Source organism: Carassius gibelio, chromosome B22 (genome assembly GCF_023724105.1).
Source record: "Carassius gibelio isolate Cgi1373 ecotype wild population from Czech Republic chromosome B22, carGib1.2-hapl.c, whole genome shotgun sequence".
NCBI classification, from domain to species: Eukaryota; Metazoa; Chordata; class Actinopteri; order Cypriniformes; family Cyprinidae; genus Carassius; species Carassius gibelio.
Genome location: NC_068417.1, coordinates 31,790,941 through 31,815,386, shown reverse-complemented (window position 1 = coordinate 31,815,386; position 24,446 = coordinate 31,790,941). Strand labels below are relative to the sequence as shown.

At 38.3% G+C, this 24,446-nt stretch overlaps 1 protein-coding gene across 5 annotated transcripts in view; it reads right to left on the bottom strand.

Annotated features, from left to right (window-relative positions):
* Nucleotides 1-24,446, bottom strand: part of add3a (adducin 3 (gamma) a) — an 86,612-nt gene that overhangs the window by 25,443 nt on the left and 36,723 nt on the right. For 3 of the 5 annotated variants that reach the window (XM_052590885.1, XM_052590886.1, XM_052590888.1), the window contains one exon: nt 1,183-1,405. In XM_052590885.1, the coding sequence (XP_052446845.1) occupies nt 1,183-1,377 (195 nt within the window). In that variant the 5' untranslated portion in view covers nt 1,378-1,405. Of the gene's footprint in view, nt 1-1,182; nt 1,406-4,516; nt 4,786-24,446 lie in introns of those variants that run through there. The other 2 variants (XM_052590887.1, XM_052590883.1) reach the window with 2 other exon arrangements.

Genomic DNA, 24,446 nt, shown 5'->3' with positions numbered 1-24,446 from the left:
TTGTCAACAGAGAGGCAGTGTAAGGTGCAACCAGCTTGGTTCAAAACCAACTTCACAAGTTCATGCTGAGTTTTAAATGTAAACTTCAGGGCAGTGTGGCATTTACTCAAAACCACACGGCTCGAGACAGCCTTTAAAATCTATAAGTAAACACTTTTACGTTGAAAGCACATTCTTGCTGATTAAATCAGTGGAAAACATCCCTGTTCAGTACAATAACTTTACAAAACATTAAAAAATAAAGGTTCAAATGGGGTTTTTACCACAGAAGAAACATTTTTGTTTGCTCAAAGAAATTTTCAGAAAAATAAGAACCAAGAGAACCATTTTTTTGTAAGTGTGATGAACAACACTTCACAAACTAAAACGTATTTGTGTTGAAAAAGATGGAACCATAAAAGTCATGTAACCATAGATTCCAATTCAAGGGTGAATAAAGGTTATTTTTTTGGAATTGATGGCTCTTTAAAGAACTTTAAACATCTATAGAAGTTTTGCATTGCACAAAAGGTTCTTTACAGTGGAAAATGTTTTTTTTTTAATATATATATATATATATATATATATATACTTTTTATTGTTCTTAACACCAAGAAAAAAAAAAATACAGTTCAGAGGACCATTCCCTGTGGGTTTGCTGGGGCAACAAATATTGTTCTTTCATGGTCTCCTCCATCTTTTGTAACCTTTACTTTTGATCTTTACTTTACTTGTGTTCTGATCATTTTAACCAGAAGATATTCTTTTTCCTGAAAATGATAGTTATTGTTTTCGCATTGGACTAAAACTTGTGGTGTTCCCAGACTAAAATAATCAAATACAAAAAAAACTGCTTTTTATTATTCTACATTATTTACATATTTAGTATTGAATATTTTTATCAACTTGTTTTCTTTCAATTAGCACAGGTTTTTTATTTCTTTTTTTGGAGCCAGCTGGTCAAAGGTCTCCTTTTTTTGAGGTAATATTTCCAAAATTACCCACAATTATTGTTTTTTTTTTACTCAAACATTGAGGCCTGCGATCAATCAGTTCCAAAAATAAATACACAAATAACAAAGAAAACAAGGTAATAAAAAGATTGAGTCCAAGATTTGGTATAAGAGATTTACAAGCCATTTTTAAAAGCCCAGTCATTTTCCGCTGGGAACACCAAAGTGTCACGTGTTTGTGTTTTCTTACTGGACTCTGTAGTATCTGTGTGACCCTTTTCTTCTGCTCCATCATGTTGAAGTCTTGTCGCAGATCTGGTGACATGTTGCGTGCTCGCAGGTATTCAGGGTCGTTTTCATTGATGCGGTCGAAGTAGCCCTCTTTTTTCCCCACGCTGGGGGGCGGAGGGGTCGTCACCACCCCCTGTCTCGACTCGCCACTCATCTCTACTGAATGTTCCTGCTGTCTTCACCTGAAGAAAAAAAAGAGATTTAGCTCGAGTATGCACATGTCCTGTGTGCAAATATCATTATTCATGAAAAATCTCTTAATACTTCTAGTTGCACATTCCTAGTCCACAGAGAGGAAGTCTGTGCACTTCATTTGACAGGCAAAACAGTCTCGATCAGCAATGCCCCGAGGACAGACTCATCATCCCACACAAACCAGCACATAAGTCCACCGATCAATACAATCAAAAAACAGCCAACCGCACATTAGCTAAACTCGCTCGCTGAGAGTATCTCTATTCACCATTGACTTCGTTCTTTGTTCACCCTTGACAAAAAGAATAGAGGGGCTGTCCTGCCAACAGTGAAGGGTGGCGTCAGGTCAAACAACAGGAGGGCAGCACTATCCTCTAACAATATCAGGTTTAGATAAGCCTGATTTCGGTTCTCTCTCATAAACACACACTATTGTTCCAGATGTGGATTTCTCTCTCTAGTGCGAGTCAAGCTGTAGAGCATTAGAAATGAATTTCTCCAGATGGTGTAAGACTTTTTCAGATTTTAAGTGATATAATCTGGTCGCCATTGCATCATTATAATGCAACGTTTTTGCATTTCAATGTGAATTTTTATTGGTGAAAAAAGAAAGTCTGATCTGAGTAATAGCATGCTTCTCCTGAACAGATTACATGATTTCAAGAACCATTCATTTCATGGGGCAAAGTTGCCATTCGAGGTTTCTTCAAACCCTTAATCCTGGATATCTTAATAGCGATGCTTTGCAATCTCCAGACATTCAGCTGGGACTGTTGTTCCCAGGCCTCGGTAAAAGCTTTCACCTGCACCACTCTAGGCTTTCACACTCGCTCTCTTCTGCGATTCATTCTGGAGGGGCTTCTTTTCTCTGCTGTGCGTTGCTAAGCTGCTCATTCAGGTCAAATGGCACTTGGAAAGATGGTTCAGATTAGAGACACGCAACTCTGCCAGAAAACAAAAACAAAACATACACACGTACTGAGGGTGGGCTTAATAAAAGAACCCAAGCCAACAACGGCAATACCACACTGCACATTTGTAAGCGTGTGAACACACGTGTAAGAAAGCAGAAACCGTATTAACCTGAATAAGAGAGTTGCATTCTTGGTGGAAAAGCCAAATAAGCACAAACATAAACAAATGCTAAAATGGATCAAAGTAAACTAAAGCAGGGAGAACAAGGGGCCGCCGCTTAAGTTTATTCTGAAGTCAAGACAACAAACCGCATGTGTACACACAAAGCTCACGTGTTTCTACTCATGATGCAATATCAAATCTATCATTGGCAACACACCCACCCAGAAACAGAAACACAACACACAGACTGCCAAAAGGCAGAACCACTCGAAACAATGACAACAACAACAGGTGGCTGGATTTTACCAGACAAAAACCACAGTATTGCTCTCTTTAAGATCCAAAAATGAGGTTTAGTCAGCCTTAAGTCGTTTCAAAGCTGTTATGACTGCCTTTCTTCTACAGACCATAAAATTAAATGGTTATGATGCTATTTCCTGTAAAAAGAAAGTGAAAGAGGAAAAAGAGACACCATATGAATCTGGACATGACTCTAATGTACTGGGACAGGCGGCAGACACCCCCCATACATTAAATTATATAACACAAACTGTCAATCTCAGTTTATTGACTGCTTTGTGTACAGCAGTGTGTTGATCTGGGACGTGTTGTTGATTGTTTCAAACTGTTAGGGTTGGTGTATGAGAGAGAGAAAAAAAGAAAAGGAAAAAAAAGAGTGTGGGAAATGTGAGGAAAGAACAGGGAGGTTCCTCAATCCTCACTTCAACAGCTGTTCGGACTCTGAATACAGGCAATAATGAAGTGCTGTGCAGGATCTCTCATGCATAGTCAGGCTTGCAATAACAGAAAGGACACTAGTAATACAATAGCCACACAAGACAATAAAATACACAACAGGGACACCAGCAGTACGAGTCACAAGATTCAGTGTGCCCTACAGTCAATGGCTCATTGTGGAGCTGCTTTCTCTCACACCGTTTAGATGCAGAGTGACAGGACTCCCATTTCAGATGGAAAAACACCTTCACATGAGCCATCACAACCACTGCTTCCCAAATCACAGCATCCCCGGCTGACCTTTTAACACACTAACCAACAACTAATTTGAATTAAAAACAAACAAACAGATTTAACAAATGTCACGACTTTCATATTTGTGAACTTGGAGCACATAGTCATAGGCAGCACAGGTATATCTGTAGCAATAGCCAACAATACACTGCATGTGTCACAATAATCATTTTATCTTTTATGCCAAAAATATTTCGGATATTAAGTGACGATCATGTTCCATGGAGATATTTTGTACATTTCCTAACATAAATATATCAAAATTTAATTTTTGATTAGTGATATGCATTGCTAAGGACTTAATGTGGGCAACTTTAAAAGGCCATTTCCTCATTGTTTTGCATCCTCAGATTCCAGATTTTCAAGTAACGTTAAGTTAGTTGTATCTCAGCCAAATATTGTCCTATCCTAACAAATATCGATACATCAATGGAAAACTTAGGAACAATTAAAAAAAAAAATACATAAATAAAAATGATTAATATTATGACTGGTTTTGTGGTCCAGGGAGATATCGTTATATTATTTATAGTCCTAAAGTAAATCTGAGTGTACTCCGCATCCTCGCACGCCCCTTATCTTTAGTACGCGTACTAATTCTCCTCTTATCTTTAGCAGCTCTATAAATAGGGCGCCAAAGATTTTGGGACTCAGATTTCAGTCGCGGCACAGGGGTCTCGCGCTCAGAATAGAAAAGAACGACAAGGTAAGCAAAAAAACAAAACAGTAACATTAACGTTACGTTTTAAACTCACGGGAGATACGACAAAAGCGTTTAAGATTACAAAAAAAAAAAAAAAAAAGAGTCAGTTGAAGAATAACGTTCAATCCCTCTTTTGAAGCGATTCAACGCTGTTGGGATTGCATGCAACGACATGAGTGATCTGTTTCACCACAAAACTTGACTCTAAACGATAGTTCGTCATCAAAACGTAACCCAGAATACATAATGGGGTGTTTTTTCCAGAATTGTAAGCCGTTAAACTCACCTGTTTGCTCCTCACAGAGTGAAAGTCCAGTAACGTTAAGCGCTCGAGCGCATCTCTCTCATTCCCGCCTCAAGAATCCCAGATTACCTCAGAGGATAAAACACGACAAAAACAGCCCCCGAACTGCACAAACTCTCCCAAATTCCACTCAGTAAAGCGCAAAACGCTGCTCTCACACAGCGACACTCCTCTTGCCTCGTAAAAGGGGGATTTTTGGTTGTAGTGTGTGTTTGCGAGAATCTACTTCGGCAGTGAGAGAGAGTGAGTGAGTGAGACGGTCACGTGACCATCTAATCCGCCCCTTCTCCGAGCGCACGAATGCGATCGACCAATCGGAGCGAAGGGTGTCCTCTATGCCCCGCCCACCCGTGTCCCAGCTAAAAGATTTAAAGGTCAGTGTTTACGATACTCAGTGCGTGTGTGAGAGAGATATATAAACGAGTTGACTGTATTGTACAACACAAATCCACACTGTACCTGAAATCACACGAGCAGTCAGCACATAGATTAGAAGATTCACAGTTGTGAGTCAAAACAACCTCATAAAAACAAAAACAAATCTGACAATACAAAATGCTGGCAAGTTGTGTTCCACTGCATTCAATCAATGTTTTGGGTTCAATACAATCGACAGCATCTGTGACATGCCCTGGATTACCAGACAACAATTCAGACTTGTTAGTGTGTAAAAGCAAGCAAAATTTAGCATTTAATGAAATTGCATATTCAGCAAGATATTCTGAATGGATTACAAGCAGAAATACATAATTATATTTTTATTAATTAATTCTTCTATACTAAAGTGTTGTATAGAAGATAGTTGTGTATATAATTGACACTGAGTTTAGGGGCAGTATTTAGATTTTCTGTCTTTATTGTGAAATTGTTTTATTATTTATTTTTATCACCACTATGGCATTAATGCTGCCAATGAATTGCAAAAGTAACTTGTCATCGTCAAAGTAACTTGGTCACTGTCACTATGTTTACTGGTAAAGAATATGGGCTTGATGCACGTTCATACAGACAGAACACAAAACACTACTTTACGCTGCTGTGTGAACGGCAAGTTTTGAGACTCACACCTGTAAAGAAATGTGGTTATAAATCCCAAAAACGTAGCCTTAATGTACTACGACAGTGATAAAGCATATGAGCCCAAAATGTGTATGCAATACAGTTATTTACACATTAAGTGTTTTCCTCTCATATAACGTAAAGAACAGGCTTAACGCTTCTTTAGCATCACTGTCTTAGTGCATTAAACCAACATTTTTAAATGCTACAAAAGTGTTCGCAAGCTAGGGATTTGATTTTGCTTGTCATTTGTTGAAATATATATAAAAAATACAGTGTGTTCATGTTTGTTTGGTTAATGTGACGCACAATCTCTGATTATCCTCCGTGGCCATAGAAACATGAATATTTACAATGACAACAATTATACTCCATTTCATAACTGGCCTCTAAAAGCATCCAGCACAAGTAAATAAACAAAACTGAATAACTATTTCCCACAACCTGCCATCCAGAGCACTGGCAACACTTTATATCACATACTCGCTCTCTGAAAAACAACATATTCAAGTCCATTTGTTTAACATCTATGACACGAGGTCAAGGTTATCACGAGGTCAAGGTTACCCTAGTCCGAGTCTGTCGGTAGATGACAATGTATTTGCTGTGTACCATGCCTTTTTATATTTTGTCAAGAAACATTTAAACCACAACTACTGTGTTATATTACAGTTAGTAGACATTGTAGCATTTTTTGTGTACTTTTATAAAACGGGTATCAGAAAAGCATACAGACATGTCAGACACTTATCACGCTCCTAAATCTCTCTCTCTCTCTCTCGTAAACCTTTTCCTGTCAACATAATAACACAGATAAACATAACTCGCGTATACAGTTCACACACCTTATCTCCGATGACATCAGGGAAGAAAGGATCACGATTGTTGTGTACACAGACATCCAACAGTACAGTAAGACAGACCAAACACACACAAATTCAATCCAGGAATCCAACTCTATGCAGTTTAAATGGCAGCTTCTGGATATGATCACTGATTAAAGTGAACCAATAAGAAGAGAAAACGAGAGAGACAAACAGACTATAATGAAATGGTTTTCCATGAGACAGTTCACAAAGGTCCAGAGGGAGGACAGTCGATCAGATCGACAGCCAGAGCACATGCAGGAATTCCTGCGAGCCGGCAAAAGCGAGCGGAAAATCTCCGTCTCGTGGTTTGGCCTGAAATAAAGCCATAGTTTTATGGAGACTGTGCCCTGTTATCGCTCCCTTTCCCACAATTCCCTCTTTGCCTACTATCTGACTTGAGCAATCCCAACAGAACAGGTGCAGATGTGTGTGCGTACTTCCCCGTGGTCTTACACAAACACACACCATCACTGTTTACTCTCCCTCTCTCTCTCTCCGATGGTCCTGCTCCGTGTTTCCCACAGGTATCTCATTGTACGAGTGCATTATGCGACGCTAAAACGCTGGAATGCAAACACAGGACGTCATCGCAGACCACTTTCCCCTTCAATTACAGACATCCGGGTCTTGCACTTTGTTTTAACACTTGGTTCAAACCGGATTTGATCATTCTCGCCCTTTCGTATGACTCTTCTGCGGATCGTCATTCCTTATCGCTGCTGAGTGTTTGCACTGATAAAAACTGTAAAATATAGCCCACAGTTGTGGCTTTACACACAGACACACATTGTTGTGATATCAAATCAGGCCATCATTTCTCATGTTTGGATGTAGTGCGGCTCTTTTTGAGTGATGTCTCAGGGAAGGGCAGGATCATTGTGGCCGGAGGCTAATATTTAACTCAACATGACTTCTGAACAATGCAGACAGTGTATGTCAAAAACTCTTATTGAACCTGCACATAAACTTGGAACTGAGACAAACTCATTAAATTCATTCATTTCAGAAGATCACACACAAACAGCGTCTAAAAGAGACGTCGTCTCAGGTACTGAGGGATAGAAATGAATTCATTAGGCAACTAGCTCTGGTGTAGTGAAAATAGATGGGCAAATCAAACATTATGGTCTAGACATGAGGGCACATTGAAAGTAAAATCAGATATTTTTCATCATCTTGGTGTAAAAGTTGTCTTCTGATTTTGCAATGTACTATATGACAATTTATTTATATAATTGGTAATAATAATCATTTCTAATATTTAAAATATATGAAAAGTTTACAGTCTGTTCCAAAGTCTTGTGTGCAGGTAATGCACATTGCGCTTGTAATAATGTTTGGTAAATACTGCATTAAAAAAACATTATATACTGCCAGCGTTTTTTGATAATTTTCACAAAATGTTCATGTTTTGTTGAATGAACATCTGAATGTGCAATATGTCAAAAGAACAGAGCTTCTGCTTTTAAACTAACAAAAAATGTATCAACACTTTTCATAAAAATAAAACAAAAAAGCTAAGAAAATCAAAGAAAATTTAATAAATTTTTAAATCAAAGACTACATCCAAACATAGAAGATCAAAGAAAAGATGGAGTCGATCGCTTCCATCAACACATCAAAGCTTGCACAGTTCTATAACACTTTCCGGGTCGTCATTTCATTCGGTAACATTAGGCAGTTTTGATTTATTCTGTTTGACGGCTGTTATTTTTGCAAATGCATCTTATATCAGATAGCTTGATTCTGCTTTTTCTTTGCCTTTGTTTGATACAGAGATGTACTCTTTCAGAAAATAATAAATGACTTCATTTAAATGATATTTGTGTCAGATTCATTTTATATTAATCTGTTTTATTGATACTAAGAGAGATTGCTGTCACTTTAAGAGAATGCACAAATACAGTACGTTCAGCTCTGTATGTCTGCGATAGGATACTTATCAAGACGGCATTTTGACAATTTGAAATTGTCCATTAAAACCACAGTCTATGATTTAAAGACAATACTTCAGAAAGAGCTTAATATTTGCGTGGTTCGGATGAGCGTACGGACAAATCTTCTCACTGCGTGTGCGAGCTGGCATGTTCAGGTCTCACCTGTGCACGCGCGCTATCATTCCCCTGGAGATGACATAATAAATGATTGCTTATATTCCATTCATACGCCATTCACTTTGAACAAGAGTGAGCGGTTTGTCCAAGGTTTTCTTTTTTTTTTTCGTCGTTGTTGTAATGTATTGGGAATCCAGAATGTGCATCCATCAACAGAAACATATATGTAACCCTGGACCACAAAACCATTCTTAAGTGTACATTTTTAAAAAAATTGAGATTAATATATTAACTGAACCATACAATGTATATTTGGCTATTGCTACAAATATACCCCAGCGACTTAAGACTGCTTTTGTGGTCCAGGGTCACATATTAGCCGAACCCTGTTTGTCTCTTGTTTCGATTTTTCCCCCCACAAATCGTTCCATCCTCAATGCACCGTACAGTATATAAAATAACAATCAACCCAATCTCAAGATATCAGAACCCAGTTGACTACATGTCTACTTTCAAAATAAGATAAGTGGACGTGTCTTTTGAATCAATAACAGTCTGACTGTCAATAGTGTGTCTGAAATCATATTTAAATTCTTAAGACTGCTGCTTGGTTGACTGTATTGGTATTCTTGCGTCTCAGTATCATATTTTCATGTCTGTCAGTCAGCCAGACAGTAAGGTTCATGGCTGATGAAGAAGCATGTGCCAAGATCCGCCTGTAGCACCGCAGTCTCACCTGACGGCCGTCAACACATTCCCCAAGTGTAGCAAGCGTAACTTAGGGAACAACCATCTTGGAAACACGCACACAGTAGACAAACAGTCTCTGCTGTATCTCTGTTTGTCATTTTCAGATTCTAAACTGATATCTGGTTATAATTACCATGGATACGCACATAAAAATAAACAAATCTTCTGAACACACAGACATTCAAACTTCATAGGCTTTTATATTAAAACGTGAGTTGCATAAGACACATTACCTTCATATTTTGTTCAGAAATCTCTCCTGGTCAGAGAGTAAAAGGTGAAATTTCCTGTTAGATGCACTGACTTTTCCAATAACAGCGGATACAGCTTGACTAATGCTTTAGTTTTCACTCAGCCGTGAACTCTCTGTGATTGTATGCTTTATCTAGAGAGAGAGTTCCTCAAGGGAAATGATCTTACCTTGAACTGTTTGAGTCTTGAGCCGATTTCCCATTGTTTTAATTCAATCTGAGTCAGAGCATCACAGGACACAAAAAAAGGCTTTAAAGAGAACATAATGGAAAACAGGATTTTCCCTGCTCTGTTGAAATAGGAGTCTGATGTACAATGGTTTCATACTTTAAATTTACAAGATAAAGCCCCCTCCCTCATCCACACAGACCATTTATGAAAACTGGTAAAACTAAGCACTATAGATAAGTGTAGAATATGGCAAAGATGTAGTTTAAGACTAGGGATGCACCGAAATGAAAATTCTTGGCCGAAACCGAAAACCGAAGAAGAGAAAACCAAGGCCGAAAACCGAAACCGAAACACCGAAAGAAAATATGCCAATTATTAGTACCGTTGCATTTATTGCTATGACCGTGTACTAACTTTACTAAAATTAAGACATTGCAATTGCATAAATTAATATTAAAGTTTCAAAAATAATTACAATTACATAACTTATTTAAAAAAAAAAAAAACATAAAAATACATAATTACAAATGATGCAAATATTTATTAAGCACATTGCAACAATGCACAGTAGAAAATAAAATTCAAACTAAAAATGTATCCCACTCGTGTATATTTAATAATAATGTACAGGCCTACTGGCCTGCAGAAAGGTTTTAAAATGAACAGTTCTCTCATAAAAACAAAGTGCATTTAGGTGAAGTGCATTTGAAATTTTTCTATGTAGGACTAGAAAGTGCATTACTTCTCCAGTAGGCAAGACTGTTATCACTTCTGGGGATGGGGACTTCAGACAGATAACCATATAGCTGTTGAGCAGTTGAGCTTGTCATCTGCCTGACATTTGAGAAATATTTGAGAGAGTGTGTTTAAATAGGGCCAGGGCATAAATAAACATTTTTATCAAATTAAAGCAGAAATCTAGCAGAAAATCTAACATAAATATGGCTACAATCTGATATTATGTATGTATATATGTTTGTGTGTGTGTGTGTGTGTGTGTGTGTGTGTGTGTATAGTAGCCTAAGAACAAAATAGCCAACCTATTATTATTATTTCAGGCACTTTCTTGCAGAATTCCACTGAACATATCAGACAACGATGGTGCATGCCACTCATCTGGTGCAGAGATGAGTCTTTTCTGCGCTCTGATCTGTCTCCTGCGCTTGGCGCTTCTCCGTCTCCACACGGGTTCTCCGCATACAGCGCGGCCTGGATCATTTCTCGTGCGCGCTGCCTTATTTCTGCATCCAAGTAATGGTCTTTATAACGCGGATCAAGCACATTCGCGATGAAGTGCAGAGGATCCGAAAAGATCTCAGTGAGACGTGTGCTCACAGACTTTATAAGACTGTACTTTTCTTTGTTTTTACTTCGTGGTCCGTCTTAATCTCTTTGTTAGGAGACGCTTTAGTGCTGCGAATAAAGGAATACGAAGAGAGAGAATGTTCTCACTGGTGTTAAGTGAATGTCGCGTGGAGCTCGTGGTCTGCGCTATGCTGGTGCACGTGCAGGTCGCGGTTTCTGTTTGCGCCATCACAACATTTCGGCCGTGCTGTTTCGGTGATAAAAGTCTATCGGCCGAAAACCGAAAAAGCCATTTTCGGCCGATAATTTTCGGTGGCCGAAATTTCGGTGCATCCCTATTTAAGACCGTTAATCTTCTCCTTGAATAACCTTATGTACTGGAAACCCAGTACATTCTCATCCTGCTACAGATCTGTGTTTAATTAGCTATTCTTGGTATCCTATTATTCTCAGTGTAGATCAAAGCCTTTTTTGCATAAAGTAGTGCCAGGATTAATTTCACACTAATAACCTGTTAGCTCGCTCTCTCATTCATGTTTAGGAATTATGTAATAGCTGATGACAGAGAGACACGCTGCTCTTTTGATCATGAAAGCCATAAAAACAAACGACAAGCTGTAATTCTGAATAATAGAGATGTCAAACATTCACAATACAACATGTGATGCAATTGGCACCTATAAAATCTTGACTAATCCCTTGTCTTTGTGCTAGACTGCTGCTTTGTTCTTATTTCACTGAAATTAAAGATAAACTGAACGCTTATGTTCACTAATGCACGCTTTATAATAAAATTTATCTCAACGGTGTCAATTAATTATAAGTCAAGTCAATTTTAGTTATTTATTTAATCAATCAACTCACAGACTTCAAGTCTTCTCCAGATTATCAGATGGATCACAGTTTGAGAAGCACAGACTGCACAAACCAAACACCAATAATCACAAAATAACTGATCCATTGAAAACTATCCAGAAACCATTCACCCGAGTGTAATAGGCCTCATTTTGTAATGCCGCTGATAAATAAGCTGATAAAGAGGATGATTGTGTGCTGCTATGCATCACATGGCACTGCTGTGACTCTCCATGTCACGACCACACAAGTTCAAATCCCGCAGGACAGAGTCATTTCAGAGGCACAGATTAGATCCTGATGGAGGATATCACGTGGGACTGTCAAACATGTTTGTAGTAAATAAAGGCTTTTAAAGTATGGCTGCACGATTTAATCGAATGCCATCATCTAGTCATTAAAGACGGTTCTGTGATTACTAATAAATCTCCATCACCTGCTTTCAGATGGAGCAGCATTTACTAAACAGAGCCGTAGTTTTCATACAAGCTATGCAAAAAAATGGCAGATGATATAATCAGTGTTGGGCAAGCTACTTGGAAAATGTAGTGAGCTAAACTACCAGTTACTCTACAGTAAATGAAGCTTCACTACACTGAAGCTACCCCCCTGGGAAATGTAGCAAGCTAAGCTACATCAACAGTAGCTTGCTACATCTAAGCTACTTTTAAAATTACATTTTTATGTTGAACATGTTTTATTACAAGTCAATGCTATCTCAGTGATTAAAACTGTCAGTCAAACAGATAGGCAGGTGTAATTGTTTAGTTTAATAGTTTTTTGTGTTCCTTATCAATTTGGCAACAAAAAAATAAATAAAAAAATACATGTAATTAACAAGTAAGTGTATGCACCTGTTGCATGGGCATGCTTAATATACTGTAGGACTTTGCAGAACAAAATGTAAGACCTCCAAACAGTACAAAAAATAAAATAAAAATGGCCAGGCTGGCCCTTATGAAACAAACATATATTGCAGTATATTGGAAAATACCATGTACTATATTAGGCATATATTCTTATATTTATTTTTTCCAATATATTGCAATATATTGAAAGCGGCAATCATTTGTATATTTTGCAATATATTATATAATATATGTGTCATCAATATATTATTAAATGTATTTAAATATATAAAATATTAGAAATAAAAAGGAAAATAATATATTACAATATATCACAATATATTTTAAGAAATATATTGGTAAATATATTTTCCTTTCGTAAGGGGGACCCTGATAATTTTTACAAGCAGCATCTGAAAACATATTTTCTCTTTAACCGATTAACTGTTCTCCGACCTCATCCTATGCCATCATGTCATCGAATAATTTTTTGCGTGACTGGCCAAGGAGTGGTACCATCCGGAGCAGAAGGTGGCGGTAATGCATCATAAAGATGGTTGGTTGCTATCCACCATAGACACGAACAAGATGAAGTAGCGCCGTCGCGTCACTACTGATCCAGGATCAGCGATCTTAGCAGTTGTATTTCCCGATCTGAGTTTGAGCTTCAGAAATGGTTGTGAAAATGTAGCTTGTGTGGAAGCTTCCGCACTACTTGGTAAAAAAAAGAGCTTCGCTACTAAAAAGCTATTTGATTCAGAAAGTAGCGAAGCTACGACCAAGCTACTGAGAAATTTAGTTAAACTAGTAGCTTCGCTGCTTGTAGCGACGCTACTGCCCAACACTGGATATAATCGTACGATTATGAAATCGAATAAATAATTTATATAACTTTTTCAGTGAACTACGGCTTTGTGAAGTAGGCCTAAATGCTGCGCCATCTGAAAGCATGTGAAAATACCCGAGTTAATAACATGTTTTTACTCCCTTCATAACGTCAGTTTGAAATAAAATCTTTTGTGAGATGCGGCTCCTTACAAAGAATAAGGCGCGCAACATATATAATTGTATTCTAAGTGGTGATAAAGACTGTTAATTAGCATTGCATTATAGATATACTTTATTGCAATGAAAATTATTATAAGAATTAAGATTTACCATAAATTGCAGTAGTTGTGTGTTTATTAGTCATGTTGAATCAACGAAAGCATTTAGATCTTCTGTTTATTCAGCAACCGCTGGGTTTCTTTTGCAGGCCGTATTTGGAGTTTACGCAATAGTGACCTCTGGCCTTCAGATAGAGGTTTACTGCTGATCACAGAACCGTACTTCACTGACAAGATATGCATGACAAATCACAGTTTCGGTCTAATCACAATTTTGACTTCATTTTGATTTAACATGCAGCCTACTTTAATGGAACAGATTCTCTCAACAACAATTATTGGCTAATTAGTTGTCACAAATGTAAACTTTCCAATAATACACTATTTTTAAAGCGAACAGGAATCTTGAGAAAATAATTGCTGTCCTATTACTTTCCATTTGTGGTTCTTTATCAGAATTACCAAAATAGTTATTAACAGAACTATTAAAAGGAATCAGAAATCGAATCCGTAAATTTCCTACAAAATCTCATTACCAACTCCAAGTCTCCGCTCTCATGTTACTCATCTGATATAAGCATAACCTGATCTGGTTAGGTCAGGCTCAAAACTTTACTTGGTGAACTCCGAAACGAAGGGAATGTCAACAAACGACCTTTAGCACAGCATAATAACCATCTCACTGTCCCCGTGGAGCCATTTCAACATTTCTGGCACAGAAGGAGTAAATAAAAACAGAATGAATATTAGAGAGACAAAGGGAACAAAAGACTCATTCACATCTGCAGATGCCATTGCTGCAATCTAAAAAAAATGTAATTTCACAGTCACACCACGTCCATTGTGTTGCTGATTATGAGAGCGATGATTACTGCAAGTATTTGAGATAAAGCTGAACTCCTGGCCTTGACCAGGACTTGTGACAGTAGATTTGTGTCTTGTCATTGAACAATATTGAACAGAAACAAAGTGTGCATGGATGAAGGAAGGGGTGACTGTTTCCGGGAAGGGTACTGCACAGTCAGGAAAAAAAGCACTGTGTGTGTGTGTGGATGTGTGTGAGTGAGAGAGAGAGAGAGATATATAGAGAGAGGCAGACAATGATGTATTACCCCATGAGCCAAAAGTTGTTCAGTTGTCACAAGTTTTGTATGACCATTCCTCCACGCACACACACTTAAAAACATCTGCTGTCCACTCAACCGAACTATCAGAGGTTTCCAGGGAGACAAACACAAACAATGGAGATGTATGTTGTGGCCCCACCTTGTGCCCTAAGAGAGCAATCAACCTGGGTAAGTCCCCTCCTCCCCTTCCTTCAAACTACACATATGGTTCTCTTTACCATCTTCAAGGGACTTATATACAGAAAACATTTCAAACATACGATAACATAAACCATGTGTACAAAAGCTTTAAGAAGTAATGGAGCAAACGTGCAATTATATGGGATGATCTTCCATCCTCGTTCTTTGTATGAAACCTCATGACGAGCCCTTCGCTAGATTATGACGTTATTATCTGCCACCTGCTTCTAGTAACCACCTGGAGGTGAAGATTTCATAGGCGTTTCAAAGGCGTGAACACATACATGCAAGGTCATGAACTTGAACTTTGACGCTTTCAGCCACTAGATGAAAGAGTAATTTGTATGGTGAAGGGTTACTGAGGGGAGTTACGAGCTTTCTTTCCTCTGGGTCTCTTTGTGTTTTCAAAGCACATTGACTGAATGTAGGAATCGCGTAGAACTTTCTCCTACGCGGTTGTAATGTCCTGCTCAGGAATTCCCTTCAACTGAAGCAAGAAAACTGGCTTTATTCAGGGGGTCTCATCTGAAAACGAAGAAAGCTTTCTGAAAGGCCTGTTAACATTTTGAACTCCATTCTTTCTGGGCTTGTTTTGAACAGTCAAGCTACAAGCAAGTTTAGATGCAGGTCATCAACAAAGGATGTAGGTGCAATAATGGTTTCCTTCATTGCTTAATTTCTGGCATATTGATGTAAAGAAGTGTCTCTTGGGATGGACTAAAGACTTGATTTGTTGTCTAAAGGATGTTCTGGTAAAATGGTAAAAACATAAATAATTGGCTCTCAAGCAAAGCCAATATCCTGCAAATATTTAAGGAAGGAAATCCCAATGCAATAGGTAAGATGTGTAACTCAAAGTATAGGAAGAGTAGGGACTAGATAATACGACTGCAAGTTGCATGAAAAGCAAATGGGGAAAACTAAATAAAACCAAATAGTGTTTCTCAATATTCAAGGTTGGAATTTATCTCCTTTGGATGAAAGGAGTCTGTGGTTGGATATTGGCTTTGATGATAATGTATTAATTATCAATGAGCTTTTAACTTGCATTGAAAGCTGCAAGGCTCTGTTCCATTCTGGCATGTTTGTAATAGAAGACTGCTTGAGGAAGTGAATCAAGTCCCCACTGAGGTGGTTATTTCTCCATTTCTCTGAGAGAACTGTGGATGCCCCACTGTGTATTAATACTAAAAACCCATCGGCAGGGGTTTGGAAAATTCCGGAGCCCCTGTGAAGTGAGCAGAAGGTCAGCTCCAAACTGAACCAGCAGTAAAGGCCAAGATAGAGACCCATAGATGTCCACTCACCCAGCAGCAGGAGCCATCACTTCCCCTGCCAAATCCATTTATACAGCACCACCTCCTGCCGAAACACCATTCAGCTAGCAACACTGTTCAATTCTAGCTCTTCCCAAACAGATATAAGAGTTTGTGGGAGTTGCTTTGTCCATTCAAGGGAAAACAGGAGCTGTCATTAGATTTGCTGCGAAACCTCAGAAGGAGAATGACACAACTAAATAGAACAAGGACAAGAACACTTTCTATTTCTTGTGTTAACTGGCCATTAATGCCTCAGTGGTGATGGGTCTCCACAGTTGGGATGAGGCAGATCAAGAGAGCTAAAGAGACAGAAATCGAGGAGCCAAACTTCCTGACAGACAAAGGGATCCTGCAGGGTCGCAGGCATCCAGCCAGAGTCTGCACTGTCTACTGAGATCACACGCAAAGAGACTGAAGCATAGTAATATGTGACTCAGAGCCAACAATAAAGCCTAAACTCCCAAGTCGTCTTTCCATTTATAATTCCATTCCAGGATTCTTGAACATTAAGGAAAACAATTGCCACCAAGTTCAACAACATTCAATTCCAAACACAAATTGTATCCAAATTAAAATAAACTTGAGTCATCCTGTTTCCCACAAACAGGGCTTGTCATCAAGATTGTCCAGGATAATGTCTCTTAAGGTCCCCTATGATATAGCCTACTCATTGGAACTGCAGACGAGCGAGCCTACTTCTAAGAGCTTCATCACGGACACTGTAAATTTCACCAGAAACCCTGCCCACAAGTATGACAAATTTGTTCCTCAGGAAGAGTCTTGACAATGGACCACCAATGGACACAGCTGTCACAGTCAGGGTTGTTGAGCTGCTCTGAGGGGGCAAGTCAGTGCCTTTTCAATGGAGTAGGTTGCGCCCAGTCATATGAGTTGTATCCCTTCTAGTGTGTTGATTTTAAGACTAAAGGTCACTCCTTCCAGCTGTTTCCTTCCACACCCCATGCAGTTAAGAAGTAATGAATTGTAGACCATTCGGATAGGAAGGTACTGACTTCTCAAGGGGTTCTCTGTAACTTTAAACACGTGATGCAACACAGGCAAGTCATTTTTAGTAACAAAGTTTTAAAGAACAAAGTAAGGATGTGACCTAAATGGTAAGTGAAGTTTTTAGAACTGCATATCACAGTCTGTAAAATCCCTTTATACCTTGCGCCGGTGATAGTGCTGATGTTATCCAGACAGGTTGTAAAATGTTTCCTCTCTGCAAAGTTGCCCGTCACAAATCACCCACCTTGACCATAGCAACTCAAGCATGAAGATATCTCCTCAAATGGTCCTGGGTGTGGATCCCACATGCCTCAAAGGCCAGGAGACTGAAATATGATCCTGTGTTAGGGAAATGTTTTTTGAATGGTGAATCTACGCTGAGGCAAATCACCCAGCTCTCCTCAACGGGACATTTCAGGCTAGATAATGTGTCACAAAATGTAAGCTTCAGTGTGCACAAAGGACTGTCATGAAGTGAGAGAAGAACAATAAAATAGACCGATCTAACTTACTGCAGATGATGCAATGCATTTCTCCAATGTAATAACCGATACGGTTTAATTTGGACATACTCCACAATCAGCATATATAGAGAAAGAACACTTAACTGGCCGCTCATATTTTTATATAATTGCAGACTATATAATTTATACATTTTACAATATTTCTGAATCCATTTTACCTTCAGGGACATTCAAGGGTTTTTTTCAGATTTAGCTCACATTTAAGGACTTTTTTGTCCCCAAGCTACACCATACTTCTTCACAGAAGTATCAATAGCTCAATCTTGAATGTTAATTCATTTCCTGTCTTTTTTCACCTTTCTCACACACCTGTAACTGCATAAACAGGCTACTGGCCTACCTGGCCGGATGAATGTTTTTGCCACCAAGAAAACCTGAGATCAAGAGACCGAATATGAGACACGAGGAGTGTTAGCACAGCACAGTAAGATTTTTTCAAGGTGAGGCAGCATGTGTCTGAATTTACTGGCCACTGGTAAACCAATAAAAACCTTCCAGACTGTCTCACTTCTCAGCAGTGACCAGTGGGGAGAATATCACTTTCATACACCCGCTATGATCTCAGTTTCTCTTTTATTTCTCTCTCCCTTTCTCTGTTTAAGGCATCATCTCTCTCAGTCCTGAGCAGTGTATGGATTGTGTGAGCTCAGAACTTGTGGATGACTCATATTCCATTTCTTTCGGTCTGTCCCTGAAATGGATTTACAACATACATAAGGAGATATTAAACACTACACTGTGTCCATTATGGAAGAAAGAGGTTTGGTGATGGTCAGTGGAAAAAGATCTTTTAAGGACCGCCTGCATACTGTAATTTTCCCCAAGAACAACCTGCTGACAATAATATCACCACTTTTTTTCATATTCGTCATCCTTTCCTATAAAAATGCTTGCTACAGATGCAAAGTCGGTAAGTATAAAACAACATATATTGATTTTATACTTGTTACATGAGTTGCTGTTAAATTCCCTCTTTTTTTCCTCCGTTCCTCTTGGTACAGATCGAATATTGGACTAGGACATTCTTGCTTAGTCTTGTGATCCTCTGTTTTCTTTTCCTCTGCTCTCTCTCCATCTCTTCCTATTCCTCACTGCTGCCATCCCTCCACCCATCCAACCAGTACTAATGCCTCTCTTCTTCCACCTCACTGATTCCCAGCACTCGTTTGTCTTTGCTCTTTGTTCGGTGGAGTGGAGAGGGCGGAGGGTTCCAGGCCCCTTCAGAGAGCCTCTCTCTGTCTCCAATGACGGCCAGTGCAATACTTTCCCTGCCCCACCCACATATGGAAAAATAACAAGTGTTCACATGTAGCCATAGAATGTTAATAGCTTCCATAACTTTGCTGTCCATCTGCCAAAATGCAAGGAAGTCCATACAGATCCTGACGTACTGCATTATACACCATAAATCTCTAGAGTCAACGACTGCTAAGAATCTTCATTCAGAGAATCCTAAAGCAAACTGAGGTAAACTTTTTATGCGATAAGTTTGAGTGGCAGCTCAACCAAAATTTTGAAACTTTAAGTCATAATTCCATTTGATGCCATCAGTGGACCAGAAATTGAATACTTTACCTTGAATTGTCACAGTTTTAGATGCCATAAAGGTCTGAATAATTTCTAGACTTTAGCCTAACAGTGTTACAGTGTTTGGTTGTCCGAAGCCTGGAACCCAACCAAGCCACACTACTGTTGTGTTTATTTCATAAACCGGGCTGTTTACTCACAGAGTGCCTATCAGATGGCTCCTGCAGTGAGGTCTGGCCTCAAAACAGGCCTCTCCATGAGCACCTTCACTGGGGGTCTCTTGGATACTAGGTGGTCCATAAGACTCAATATTGAGTTTTAAAGTGGTGTTCTCTTTCTTTTATGACTTCAGCATACAAGAGCTCTTCTTGAGCCTGAGGCCAACTTACATTGGGATTTTGAATGGCTGCTTCTAGGGTTTGCATGACTACTCAGTTTTACCACTTAACTGGTTGTCCTACAACAAAGTTGTGCAAAACTGCCATTTTACATAATCAATTAGTTGATATATAGAACGTCCTATATAAATCAAGTCGTGACTCGTATTAGGTGCTAGAGATGTGTATGAATATTTCTTCTCACGAGTATAGTGACCAAAATTATCACGGATGTCAATATTATCATGGTATTGTTAAAATGTGCTGGAAATGTTCAAAAAGTACTGAAACATAAATCGTTTCCAACATTACCAATGATGTTCAGATTTAAAGTAGCAACATGACCGACAACAGTTTATCAAATAACGTACAAAACGTGAACTAAAACTTTTCATGAAAAGGTTTCATAAAATGGTAAACCTCACATTTCAGCCTTTAAATAAACAAAAGGATTAAGTCAAAATGATAACGGATTAATAAATGATTATATTTCATCTGTAATTCTAGATACTTTATCATCTAAATTGATATATGTGTAGAATCCACATAAGCTTGTTTTTCATCAACCGGTCAAAATTTACAGCAGGGCATGCACATTCTGTCCTTTTTTGGCCAGACAAAAAATGTACACAGGCAGAATGTACCTATATGTTTATTTCCTTAGAGTCCCAGCTTTCAGCTAGGTTTTCAAATTAAACTAAAATACTCTTAAGCTTTATGCTGGATAGTATTTATTGTATTTCATAAGTTGTGGCAATGGGATATGGTTTTATTGATCATTAAATCAATAAAATAATACTAACTTTGGGGAATTTTATCATGATTTATTATCAAACTGGTAATTGTTCTATCCCTATCAGGTACAATTGTTATGGATATACTGACATTGCCTTCAATAGGAGAATTAACAAATATAAAAGGCTACTTAACTACACCTTTTTTTTTTTTTTTTTTGCATACAAAAAAATCTAAATCCAATGCAGAAAGATACATTTGATGCACTTTAAATTTAGCCAGAGAGAAAAAATTCATATAGCTGTGAAACATCTAGTCCAAGGCGTTCAACAGTTTATTTAGCCTATTTTCTCTACTTATTAATAGTTTAAGGCCATCATCAGTTTGACTACAGTGCTCTGAGAGACACCTTTATGTTAAGTAACACCATTAACAACAGACTTAGCATCCTTTACCTATAATCTCTCTACGTACAGCACTTTACAAATGAACCAGTTAATTTGACATAATCACATGAATCTGATGTACACTGGGATGCAGTTTGTGGAAAGCAACATGCCACAAATCTAGTCTGTACAATCACAACCATCTTCAAGTAGCAACCTTGAAGCACAACAACATACTTGGTGCTTTAATGATAGAAGATTCTGTCCATCTATCCTGATCTTGTTTTCTGTGATGCTGCACAGAGGAACACCCAACTCATGCTAGGTAAATGTTTAGTTTTCCAAAAACTCTGTTGTTTTCCCCTCTCGCCTGTTCCAGCTGCAGAGGAAATGACAATGCTCTATAAAAACAACAGCCGGTGCGATTCATAACCTCCACATCTCTCGGTCTCTCTACAGCTGGTATATCTTGAGGATGGGGTGCTTCCTCATTTCTTCTTTTTGAAGAAAGACTAAGACTATGACTACGACTAAAAGCAGGATTATGGTTTGAGTGAATAAAAGCCCGAGATTAGAAGAGTGACTCCAAGTAAAGTGTGTGATAACAGAATCTGAGCAAGTCAGCAATTAGTCTTGGGTCACTCGGGAAAGCACACAAGTCAGTAAGTGTGTGTGTGTGTGTGTGTGTGTGATATTACTGTACTGACAAATATTCTGGACAATATTTATAAATTGATAAATATTTTAATTTCACAGCCAATAACCGATAAATGGTCATTAATTAAATTCTATACTTTTTTGTCTAAAAAATAAAATATAAAAAACTAAAATCAGTTAAAGTTCGACATAAGTTTATTGAAAAAGAAAAAAATTAGGACTGGGTCTTGGTTCAATCCACTGGTTGTTGATTGGATGGAGTAAGAGTTGAATATGAGCTTGGTTAAAAAAAAAAAAGAAAAAAAAAAGTGGTAAAAAGGGGTGGAGTTTATGTGGAATAAGCGATTAGAGAAGCAAAAAAAAGCAAACTATACATAATAAAAAAAGATTAAATGAGCTTGAATCTCCAATGTCCTCCAATGCCAACAGTTTTTTAAAATTGCTCTAATATTGACTGATATGATACCGATATACTGTTAATTTGTAGTTTTTAAAATCCAATTAAAGTTGTCCTCCTTTGAAAGTGTATGATGTTTCTGAAAGACACAGAAGATAGTGTGGAGGTGGGTTTGACGGGATACAGGAAAGGGAATGTTGGCCTTATGGTTTCTGGATAACAATGGATATTCCATTTCCCTCCCTGAAGACTCCAGCCGGCTACAGAGGCCCAAAGCTCAGCTTTAAAACTTTGTCATGACTTCATCCCTCCGCTCTCCCACCCTCTTTCTCTGCCTCTTCTCTTGCTCCTCTTAGTCCTGACTTTCCCTCTGCATGTTCTCAATTCTCTCTCTCTGTCCCCATGTTGCGATGGTTCACATGCCGTATGTGTGGCCTCATGGCCTGACACTTCCTGTCCCTTTCTTCTGTCAACGCAGCTACAGGGCCGGCTGCCATGTCACGAAAAACATTACATGGATTTTGAACCCATAAATGGGCCACATAAAGTTTCCTGATTTCAGGGTTTAAAATGTTGCAATAAAAGTTTTGAGTGTTCTATTTATCATTTTGTAGTACATATCGAATCATAAAGTTTTTTTGTGAGTGTGTGTGTGTGTCATTATTCACTTAAACTTAAGTGGATCCAAACCTGACTGAGTGTCTTTTTTTAGCCCGTACAATAAAAGTCAATGGGGTCCAAAACTAAATGTTGCTTTGGACTCTACTGACTTCATTGCAACAGGGAAAACATTCTTCAAAATGTCTTCTTTTGAGTTCATTTGGAAACAATGAACAGATTTATTTGCACCTTAGCTCAAATCCACAAATCTCCTATGAAGATCAGTGAAGCAGACCAGATGTGGCATTTTCTGTAAAGAATCATTCCCTGGATCTGTCACAATATCACTGTCAGCATCGAATCAGACCTGGCATTCTGTATCAGATAGCAAATCTGGAAGGAAATGAGACTTTGAGGGGTTGAGGGAAGGAATGCGAGTGGCGTGATAGTGGGACAGGTTGAGAGGGAGTTGGATCAGATCCCCATGCACACAAAAAGTGTCAGTCGCTCTGTCTTTTTCCGGGTGTGTTACTGACACCTTGGATTAAATACAATATTGGAAATGCAGGACAATCTGGACAGCATATGGATACTGGGATATAGGGATTCATGTATCTATATACATGCTAACATCTTACTGATATATCAGTTATCAGCCAATATCAGAGATTTTTTAATTTATCGGTCTGGCTGTTATTGGATATTCAATGTTCATGCTAATTTCCCATATGTTCTTTGTAAATTATCTCTGCCATCATTTACCAATTACTTTACAATTTGTACAAACACTATTTTTCATAAAATGTTTGCATATTTTAAAATTATTTTTTTTTATTAAAATAAATTTTTTGCATAATGTATTTTAGAATGTTTTGATGCTCTGAGTTACAGTATTTAAAATAATTTTAAATTTTAGCATTGTATTGCTAATTTATGTAGACAAAAGAGTAGAATTGAATTATCAGCATATTTATCGGTTATCGGTCATAAAACAAAAATGAATTATCGGCTGGCCAGAATTATTATATTAAGATCAAAAACAAGAAAGTTAGGAAGGTTACATTATATAATTCTATAGACATGCCTAAAAGAACTGTATATTGCTACAAGGAAACGGTCATTAACTCATGCATCACCATAGTCCTCCAAATGAGCTCCAATTGAAACCAGACGCACATGCGTGTATCCTCATGGGTCAATCCCTCTTCCTGGCAAATCAGGCTCTGCCACCCTAAATCAAGCAGAATTCGGCCCGATGACAGAAAAAAACATAACTTCAGCGTGTTCGTAAACTCTTTCGGTGCAAAAACTCATGTTTATCTTTGATTGTTGCAAGCATGTCACATCTACATCACTGCAGAGGAATGCCGCAAGTCCCGGCCCGTGAGCTCAAGCCCAGCCCAAATCCATTTGGTTCAATTTATCATGGAGCCTGACTCCACATTACTCAATCGGTCTCACACAAACACCATTAGTCCACACACTCAGGGGGCTACGGGCCGCCAAGACACACACACACACACAAGGTTGCACAGACACACATCCATATGTTACATGCACACCTGCAAATACAGAGGGAGAGGGAGGTTTCCTGTTGTTTAACTTTGAAGTGAAGTTAGACTGATTCAATGGCTAAAGGACAGCAGAGACTGAATGAAGGGAATGTTACATAACAGTATTTAGACTCAATGCATCATGCATGCCTCTTACCATCAGTCACATGACATCTCAGGATAGGATCTGTCCAGAAATGTAAAGTGTCTGATCACACTTGAATGTTTTGGAGCATTATTTATTTTCTACAGA